General features: G+C 37.8%; 1 protein-coding gene across 1 annotated transcript in view; it reads right to left on the bottom strand.

Annotated features, from left to right (window-relative positions):
- The window catches only part of TRIM24 (tripartite motif containing 24), a 45,785-nt gene that overhangs the window by 22,708 nt on the left and 12,088 nt on the right, over positions 1-10,989 (bottom strand). The window contains exons 2-3 of the mRNA XM_015820325.2: positions 3,849-3,967; positions 3,667-3,731 (exon numbers count right to left, since the gene is read on the bottom strand). Of these exons, the coding sequence (XP_015675811.2) occupies positions 3,667-3,731; positions 3,849-3,967 (184 nt within the window). The remainder of the gene's footprint in view (positions 1-3,666; positions 3,732-3,848; positions 3,968-10,989) is intronic.

Below are 10,989 nucleotides of genomic sequence, written 5' to 3'. Positions count from 1 at the left end.
GCCCCCCCATGGTTATATGACATATTTTGGGCCCACATTTACAGCTGTTTGCAGCATCCCATGGTCACATGACTTCTCTTTACATTTACATTTTTTGCCAAAATTATTTAAATTATTTTATTTTATTGAATAATTAAATAAGTTATTTATTTCTAGTTTTTGACAGAAGCGCCCCATAAAGAACAATGGATTCGCATAATGTCCATCACATTCTCTTTATGAATATCATGTTCAGTTAATGACTGCTGCAAAAAAGGTCATAAAATTAGGCCAGTTACATAAGTGATCCACTTGACTACTCTCATGACTTACAACCATAATGGGCAGGCTCAATTATGGTAATAAATTGAGGATTATTTGTATACATAAATTTTCATCTCTTCTGGTAACATGAAAGATCTGCACAATATTGGTACTGGAACTAGTTTCAGTCTTTCATTTCATGAAATAAATTTTAAACACATGTTCAATCTTCACTGGAAAGTCAGTTCCCCAAGAAAGGAACTTTCTGAAAATATCCTCCATAAATTCACTCAGGTTTGATTAATTTGAGCGATTTTCAATACCAATCACACATAGAGTTTTTCCTCCGTGTTTGGACACTAATTCATTTATCCAAAATATTATGAATAGTTTGAGTTATGGTCTCATGGATCTGTAATTAATCTTCGTATCTAGCCACTTTTTCTTGCATCTGTTTTAAATCACTCTTAAGCTTTTGTTGAATCAACTTCAAGACTTGTACTTTAACTAGGATCTTTTAGTAGAAGAATCTTCTGCCATTTTTCCCAGCATAGCCGATGTTAATGACACAGTTAGAATTAAGCTACCTATTGACCATAGTAATTTTTTGAATTACCCAATGATGAAAGTCTTTATCTACAGAATCTGAAAATACAGGAGTTTGAAAACCCTTTAATTAGTATCAATCAATCAACTTATTGTTACAGTCAAAGGCCAACACATAAATTAAACATTCAAATAAAACAAAACTAAATAGAACCAACACAAGAAGACATAGCAATATATTACAATTAATGATTTAATCAATGAGTGACCAAGGTCTGTCTAGTTTTACAGACAATATAACAAAAACTAGCTACCTTCAGAAAAACTGAATCATACTGACCTGACAATAAAAATACATTGAGTATAGTCTAATGCTGGATAAAAACACATGTAATAAAAATTAATTATAAAAGATTATTAAAAAGATCTAAAATGTTTATTTATGTTTCTGATGAATCCCCAATGCTGCTGCACAGAATCTAGCCACCTGCACCGTGATCACTGCCTGCTCATCCTTAAACAGCCATTGGAGATAAATACTTTCCGAACAACCAGGATACCTATCAATTGTGGGGAAGATATGGTTTTTCCGAATAGCTCTATAGAAGGAACATCGAAGGAGTATGTGTCCAATGGTCTCCACCTCTCCTGAGCCACAGGAGCAGAGTCTTTCAGCCAATGGTGTCTTTTTATACTTGCCGTACAGGACGGCCAATGGAAACACATGGCACAGTGCAAGCGAGAATGCTTTCCGGTGGTTTACTGACTCCAACTGACTAAGATACCTGGCAGGTGTAACCACTTATCTAATAGTCTGGAGCCAGAAACAGCGGAGCTATACCTAAGTCCACTTGCATCTTTAATTACTTTTTAATTACTCTTTAATTACTCTTTAATTAGTAAAGAAGCAATATGTGCTAACAGAGTAATCCCAAACTAGGTATCAATGATGCAGCATTAGTTAATAACTAATAATATCTAGTTAACTAGTTAACTAATTAGTTAATAACTAACATCTGCAATAATGCTGATGGCTATTTGCAGGTTTTTCTGAAGTGATTACTGTGATTTCCAAATTTAGCCTGTGGCACAGTGGTTAGAATGCAGTATTGCAGGCTAACTCTGCTCACAGCCAGAAGTTCAATCCTGACCCGTTCAAGGTTGACTCACTTTCCATCCTTCTGAGGTCGGTAAAATAAGGACCTAAATTGTTGGGGCAATATTCTGACATTTATAAACTGCCCAGACAGTGCTGTAAAGCACTATGGAGCGATATATAAGTCTAAGTGTTATTACTATTTATTCGTTAAATGTATATCTTACTTCTTTTCCAGTTTAAAACGGCATCTATTTGCACATTTGTTGAACTGCAGGACTTGATATAGAAATACTCTCTTCTTGGAAGAGTAACTGCAAGTTCACGAGATAGAATTCTATTCCCAGTTATAATTTTAGAAAGGTTAATTTAGCAGCCAACATAAAGCTATAATATAGAAAAATACAGGAATACTAAGATGTTGGTACAGCTTCAACAACTTCTAACAAACCTTTTGAAGGTAGTCCTTGACTTACAAGCACAATTGGGACTGGGTTTCCAATTGTAAGTTATTATGATCATAAGTCAAGGCACCCATGTGATAAGACCCAATCTGACATTTTTGCAGCACTCATTAAACAAATGCCATGGTCTTAAGTGCAAACCTATTCTTCTGAATGAGCATTTTTTATTGGAAACTGGTAAGAAACATCGCAAATCACACTCACATGACCATGAGACACTGCAACAGATTAAGGTGAGCTGGTTGCGAAGTGTCCAAAATGAGATCATATGACTCTGTGTGTCTTTGTGTGTAGGTGGCATATTTTACAACAACCAGAATTTCCAATGTAAGGAGATAAAAAAAATTGGTAAAGTTTGCTCTATATTAACCCTAAGGTGTTGCTATTGAGAAATTTACTGCTTTTACTGTTTTGTTTTTTTTTAAAGTCACGTTTACCAATGATTCAGCTTACTCTCTAAGGACTAAAATATATCTAATATTCTAAACATTTTATACCATATAAATGTTTGGCATAGTGGTTAGAATGTAATATTTCAGGCTAACTCTGCCCACAGCCTGGAATTTGAACCTGATGGACTCGAGGTTGATTGAGTCTTCCATCTTTCGAGTTTGGCAAAATGAGGATACAGATTGTTGGGGACAATATGCAGACATTGTAAACTGCTCAGAGAATGCCATAAAGCACTATGAAGCGATATATAAGTCTAAGTGCTATTGTTATTTAGCTTTATTAAATCATTACACCAAATATATAAGAATGGCTTATAGAGGGATCTTCAAATTTGGCCCTTTTATGACTTATGGACTTCAAATCCCAGAATTCCTCAGCCAGCATGCCTGGCTGAGGAATTCTGGGAGTTGAAGTCCACAAGTCATAAAAGGGCTAAGTTTGAAGACCCCTGGCTTATAGTTTCGTTTCCTTTTTAAACATGAAAAAGCTGTTTGATGCATTGTTCAAGATACATTGATCATTAACATCAGTCTTTTAATTCAACTAAAAGGGGATTTGTCCTATTACAAAAGGATACTAGTTATCATATTATCATTCTGTATTATTTCTTAAAAGGCTATTTCTGTGGATACCCTGCTAGAAATAGCAGCTGACATATTTTCAATTTCTTATGGATACGACCACTGGTAGTTGCTTCTCCTATTTCTTAAATAAATCCTATGACCAACCAAATTTCATGTTTCTTTTTCTATTTCTATTAAATATAAAGAAATAAAAAAACTGGTTTCTTATTAAAACCTGGTCTATTTTTCACCTGGCAACATTTCACTCAGTAAAACATACAATGTCAGTATCTCAACTTACATTTTCTGAGGATGAAATACTAAAGAAAGGAGTGCTCTTACCTGCCTATTTTTGCTTTTTCTGTCCTGTTTTTATACACAAAACATGCAACTGAATTTTTCACCAAGCATTAGTTTATATTTGTCAATGGAATATCATATATTTGGCAGTTTTAGGAATCTCCAAAATACTTAGACACAAACCTGATTTGACTTTTCTACTGTACTACTGGGAACCTCAGTAGTATCCTTCACAAAGATGTTGTCAATAATGTGTCTCTCTGCACATTCCTGGCCACAAATTGGACAGCGAACAACACCAACTAGTGAAAAAAAAAGAATGAGGTAAATTATAGATTTACAAATCAGACATTATCCACTCATTTTTTCAGGACTTTTTTTTATCCTATTCAACAGTGTCCCCCATTTCTTAGCAGCAAATAATACATTCTCCTCAGCTTATCTCATTGCTTCTTCTCTAAGCCACATATCAATGCAATACAGCTTTATTTTACATTGAGAAATTCCTTAAACCAAAAGCATATCCCTATTTTGGTGTTCAAAGAACTTAAGATGATCATATATTAGGCCACGTGGAATGTATTTATCAGGTCATATCATATGCATTTCACATCATATCATATGCAAGTCAGGTCATATGTATTTTTAAGAATTAATTAGTATCTTTAAAAATGATAATAGTCAGATACCTGAGTATATAAAAATAATATAAATGTATTTAAATTTACAGCATTGTAAATTATTGCATAAAGAATATCAACAGAAAAAATGAAGTTTTATATATAAAGGAAACTTGCTTTGTTACATTATACAGAGAATTATTCATGATTTTATAAAATATGCAAATGTTCGGGCATCTGAAAGCATTCAACTAACTTCATCTGACACTGGTTATTACTCTGATAAAGTACTCTGAGGTACAATGCCTCTTCAAGCAGAGTGGTGCTCAGCTTGCAAGAGTACTCTGACAATTACCTAGATACTGAACTGATTTGAAATCAAGAATAAGCTGAAGGAGACCAAAGTCTAATGAATGACCTAGTCTACTATAAAGATCAAACACGTAATGCCCTTCTTCTAAGAAACAACATAACTAGTCTCTAATGCAAATACAACTAGAAAGCCCACAAATAAAAGATAACGGCAGTTCTCTTCTATTGTTGTTCCATGCACTAAAATGTAAAGGGAGACATCTTCCATGTCTGGAGGCAGCACCTTGTCATCAAGACTGGTAGCCACTGAATGACCTGTCTTGTAGGAATGCAGTATTGCAGGCTACTTCTGCTGACTGCTGACTGCCAGTAGTTTGGCAGTTTAATTCTCAACAACTCAAGGTTGACTCAGATTTCCATTCTTCAGAGGTTGGTAAAATGAGGACTCAGATGTTGGTGGCAATATGCTGACTCTGTAAACTGCTTAAAGAGAGCTGTAAAGCACTATGAAGCTGTATATAAGTCTAAGTGCTATTGCTATTCAGCAACTTGGTGGTGCTGGCAGGCAGAAGAATGAAATAAAAGAGTTCTCCTCTCCCAGTCTACTACTGAGTTATGTAGCTTTAGCCATGTCAATCCTAACACGATCAGTTCTTGAAGATTATGGGTTACATAAGAGCTCAGCATGCTCTTCAATTGTTAACCATGATGGTACCCGCTCTTAGAGGCTGCCTGTCTATCATCTCTACCTTGCCTTCACAGGTTTACTCTAGATATCTGTAACTCTTCTCCTGACTATAGCTCTATGAAATTTGTGGTTGCACCAGGATCAAGTAAAACTTCAAGTTGTTCCTCAAAGCCAAAGTCAAAAAACAATTTGATAGAATCAAATAAGAGTATTTTGATCCAGATGAACCTACGCCTTTTTTACAAGCTGAATGGATGCCCTTGCAAGTTCAATCAGAATAGAGTTCAAAGGGACCTTGAGGGTCTCCTATTCCAACCCCCTGCTCAAGCAGGAGACCGTATACTATTCCAGACAAGTGACTGTCAGGTTTTATCCTTTTTATTAGTTTATAATATAAAATACAAAAATACAAAAGCAAATAATAGGAAAAATAGGGGAGGGAAAGAGGAAAAGTGTAGAAAAGGAGGGAAAAAGAAAGAAAAGGCACTGAGTTCTAACTCTCTTTAGTGTAGTAGAATAAATAGTATGCTACTACAAGTGACTGTCCAGTCTCTTCTTAAAAAACCTCCAGTATTAAAGCACCCACAAGTTCTGATGGCAAGCTATTCCACTGGTTAATTGTTCTCACTGTTAGGAAGTTTCTCCTTAATTCCAGGTTGCTTCTCTCCCTGATTAGTTTCTATCCATTGTTTCTTGTCCTGCCCTCTGATGCTTTGGAAAATAAGTTGATCCCCTCCTCTTTATAGCAGACTCTCAAATACTGGAATCTTGCTATCATGGCCCCCTAGTCCTTCTTTTCTCTAGACTAGCCAAACCCAAATTCTGCAACTGTTCTTCATATGTTTTGGTCTCTAGGCCTTTAATCATCTTAGTTGCTCTTCTTTGCACATTTTCCAAAGTCTCAACATATTTTTTTCTAATGTGGTGACCAAAACTGGATGCAGTATTCCAGGTGTGGCCTTACTAAGGCTTTATAAAACAGTATTAATACTTTACATGATTTTGATTCTATGCCTCTGTTTATACAACCAAGGATTGTATTACCTTTTTGACTGCTGCTGCACATTGCTGGCTCATATTTAAGTGATCGTCCACTAGGACTCCAAGGTCCCTCTCACAGTTACTATTTTTGAACCAGGTTTCACCTAACCTGTACTTGTACCTTTGGTTTTTCTTGCCTAAGTGTAAACCTTGCTTTTTTCCACATTAAATTTCATTTTGTTGGATAGGGCCCATATTTCAATTCTGTCAAGATCTTTTTGGATCCTGAACTTGTCTTCTGTGGTGTTTGCTATTCCTGTCAGCTTCGTGTCATCTGCAAATTTGAAGAGTTCCCCTTCTATTCCCCCATCTAAGTCATTTATGAAGAGATTGAAGATGGAACCTTGTGGGGACTTCCGGTCCTGCGCGGTAGCGACTGGTTGCGAGCTTGTGGACCGCCGCACCCCCACGGCCAACTTTCGTTCTGCCTTGAGACCCTAATGGGTCCAAGCCGCCACAGAGAGGCGGCGAAGAAAGAAGGGTGCCCCAGCAACTCTGGAATGACGGCAGTCATTCCGTTCATCTTGGGGAAAGCCTTCTAACCTGACAGGAGAAAGGCTGTATTTCATCGATCAGCCCAAGCTACTTGCAACCGGAGTCCAAAAGAACTAACCAGCATTACAGTAAACTGTGCTTGAAACAGGGTGAGGAATCTGATTTTCCATTTTCTATTCTACACTTAATTTCCTGGAAAAGATCCCCAAGAAGCAAAATACCTCCAAAAGTGAAGGAGGGGGACTTCCGCCCCATCCTTATACTAATGGAAGTGGTAAATTAAAATTTCTATGGAGGATCAAAATATATGATAGTGAAATAAATTTATAAACCTGAAAGCTAAAATTTAACTTTGGACAAGTTTAAGATTGTTGAATGGTTAAGTCTCTCATTTTAAAGACCGTTGTTCATGTTGAAAACTAAATAGATGCTGACACCTAGTGGTGGATGAAGATTATGACAGCTATGATTTCCATAGAGAACTTGCCAAAACCTGGGAAAAGCTAATCTGTGTTTAATAATAAAGAACAGCTGTGACAAAAAAAAGATAACAATCTGGGCTGCAGACAAAGAGAGAATTATAAACTTTAGGGGGGAAAATCTTTTTTGAACTCTTTGGATTACAAATATCTATTTAACCGGGACTCTAAAGCTATTTGCAGATAAGAAGGAAAACTCCAACTTTTGGCCATCATGGATCAGAGACGTATAGACAGAACACACCAAGAAAACATAAATACCTCTCAGGAGGAGATATATAGTATACTGCAATTAATTCAAATAACACTGAGTTCAAATCACAAAGAAATCCAAAATAACTTTGAAAATACAAATCAATCTATCTCTAAGTTAACTTTATAACAAAAAAAACTTCCAGGAAACAACAACAGAGAAGGAGCAGACAAAACAAATAAGTGGACATAAAATTGAAAATAGAGACTCAAAGATGGAACTTAACAAAGAAAGAAAACATGATTTAATCCTAGTGGGAAAAAATTTACAAGAAATGAAAAAAACAACTCATCCCTTAAGACTACAAAATCAATCTGAGGGGAAAAAAACCAGATTGGATAAAATGGAATGTAGAGATGATGAAAACATCAGAGAGAAAGAAGTGATAAGAGAAGCAAAGAAGGAGAAAGAGAAAAACATTTTCAAGAAACATGGAAAGGCAAAAGCCTCACATAAAGACACTTTATTCGATTTACTTCTTATACCTACAGCAACAGTCATGAATATATGGAAAAACTTTTTGATTCAGCAAAACACATTGATCAAGAAAGATATTGGCCAAAGGAAAAAGATCAAAATTAAGAAAATAGATGATGGGATCTACCAGAGAGAATATTTAAAAAAGAAACATTGGTTTGAATATGGTTAAAGAAATAGAAAAGATTCTGAATACATATGTCATTCTAAGAGAGATGAATTCCTTAAATGATACTGTATGCTTCTTTCCCCCTTTTTATTTTATTTCTTGATATAAGTAATATAATACTACTGAAATGGCCTAGATCAGACATGTCAAACACAAGGCCCGGGGGCCGGATGCAGCCCGCAAAGTGGTTTCATGTGGCCCGTGAAGCCATCCTGAAAACAATGAGGAAACGGTCCCCTCTGCCTTGGCCCTGGCCCAGGCCAGCCGGGAGCCAATGTACAATTTTGTGGTGGCCATCTATGCTGAAACGCATTCAGTCTTAGCTCCACAAGGCTGTCTGGAAACAGCAAGGAACCAGCCCCTGCCGCGTCGGCCCCACCCCCTGGGTGCATGCTGGGGAGGTGTCACCCTTTGTGAGGAATGAAGAAATACACTGCCTGGAAATGGCCAGTAAATGGCCCTTGCCTACTTCACCTATCCGGCTTGATGGGCTCTGGGAGAGGGGTTTCGGCAGGCAGCAGGGCACTCTCCTCACAGCGTCGACAGGCTGAGCTGGGCGGCGCGAATCCAAAAAGAAAAGTGAGGTCACCCAGCTCCCAGCCTGCCTGGTTTCGGCAGGCAGCAGGGCGCTCTCCTCACAGCGCCAAGAGCTGAGCCGGGCACAAATCTGATGAGAAGTGCAGTGCTGCCTAGCCCCAGTTTGCCCAGTTTCAGCAGGCAGCAAGGTGCAAAGCTGACGAGCTTCGCACCGCCCGGCTCAACCTCTCAGCGCTGTGAGGAAAGCACCCCGCTACTTGCCAAAACCAGGCAGGCTGGGGGCTGGGCGGCATTGCACAGGTAATGTTGACTCTCACACTGCTCATGGCATCCCCTCCCCCAGAGCCCACCAAGCCAGATATGTGAAGTAGGTGAGGGCCATGTGCTGGCTACTTCCAGGTGATGGTGCATTTCTTCATTCCTCACAAAGGGTGACTGGGCTTGGTGCCGCGGGTGCTCAAGGGCCAGGCTGGGCATTTGACCTCTGCTGCCCAGGGCTCCGGGCAGCCCGCACCACCATCCAGCCCCCTGCGTGGTCTGAGAGGAACAGTGAGGCTCCAGTGGACCATGCCTTGGCACTTGCCCTGGTCCCAACCTCTTCTGCCAGAGACCCTCAGATCTGTCCCACTCCTGCCCAGGCCCCCACAGGCACCCTTGACACAAACGATGTAGAGCTGGCCACGCCCACCCAGTAGGCCGCACCCACCCTGGCTACACCTATCCGGCCCCCCAAGGGTAACCGCAATGCTGGTGCGGCCCTCAATGAAATTGAGTTTGACACCCCTGTTGTAGAGTTTTTAAAAATCCCTGAAAAATGTGTTTATGTTTCAATAGAATAATTTTTCAAATAATAAATGACCAAAGTAAGACTACATTGCTATGATGGCAACAACCATAATTGTGATAATATCTGCCTTGGTCAAATTATTTTGTTGCTGCTCACTAGAAGTCTATTTTCTACTATGGATTTGTCAAAATATGACCCTTTGAACCATTTGGAAATATTGGTTCAAAGGGTCATATTTTGACAAATCCATAGTAGAAAATAGACTTACAACTCTGCCTAGAAATACTATTTTGATTTATTTTCTGATTTATCTGTAAACGTCTAGGCTATTATTGATCTATCCCAGTATTCACAAATTTCAATTACCAAACAGGGTATTCATAATCTTAGGTGCTATTAATATCTCCATAATTATATTCTAAGATACATTGTAGATAGTTACTGGCATACCATTGTAATTTGTAACATCTTCTCCAGATTTACCAGAATTACAACTCACAATATTCCTGGGTAAATGCATATGACACAATAAGAAAAGATATTCGCCCATATCAAAATCATTAGCTGGGGGAAAATATCAGAATGCAAATTTTATATCAAACATTGCAGCCCTCTTTATGCACCAAATTTGATTCATAACTTACATTCCATAGTGTAATACTAAAGAAAATTAGTTGATAACCAATATATAAACCTTAGCATGTTAAAATAATCCTAACAATAGAGGAAACTTCTATTAAATTTTTCCCCAATAATTCACAACACAAAATTTACTTAAACTGAAGCTAGTTAGTACTAGGAAAGTAAACCAACAAGCATAATGAATTACTTTTGCAGAATAAATTGCTGAAAACTGCTTTTCTGCTATACTATGCCCTGACACATATAAGCTTACATATGTCATATTGGTGTGGTGGCTTGTATCTTACTGTACATACTCTTAATTTTATGGGTTTTCACCTAGCAGTCCTATTTCGATCTATTCTCCAGTTCTTACAGGTAATACTTGAGTTACAACCATTTTGTTCAGCAAATATCTGAACTTGCAACTGGTCCTAGAAGACAGCGCATTTGATCACATGAATAAAATTCAAAGTGCTTGAGAGACAGCTTACACTTCCAACCAGTTGCAGCATCCCATGGTCACATGATCACGATTTGAAATATTTCCTGCTGGCTTTCCATAAGTAAAGTCAACAAGATCACAAGTTGATCAGATAAGTTGCCCACCCCCATTCTTTCTTCACTTGCCACATCCTGCATCCTCTTTCCCTGACCTGACAATAGTAAAGAGTTCAATTTCTGTGTAATGTTTTCTCCCCTTTTCTTGACATCCAAAAATTAAAGTCTTTTTTTTTAAGTGAACTCTTGACTTCCAACAGATGCTATTTATTTATAAATTCTATATTATTTATTATTTAAAGCAACAATATCCTATCAATTTTTCAACAATTTAACTGAATAAT

The sequence above is a fragment of the Protobothrops mucrosquamatus genome, unplaced genomic scaffold (assembly GCF_001527695.2).
Source record: "Protobothrops mucrosquamatus isolate PMUCROS unplaced genomic scaffold, P.Mucros_1.0 scaffold1120, whole genome shotgun sequence".
NCBI classification, from domain to species: Eukaryota; Metazoa; Chordata; class Lepidosauria; order Squamata; family Viperidae; genus Protobothrops; species Protobothrops mucrosquamatus.
This window is presented reverse-complemented; position numbering and strand designations above follow the sequence as displayed.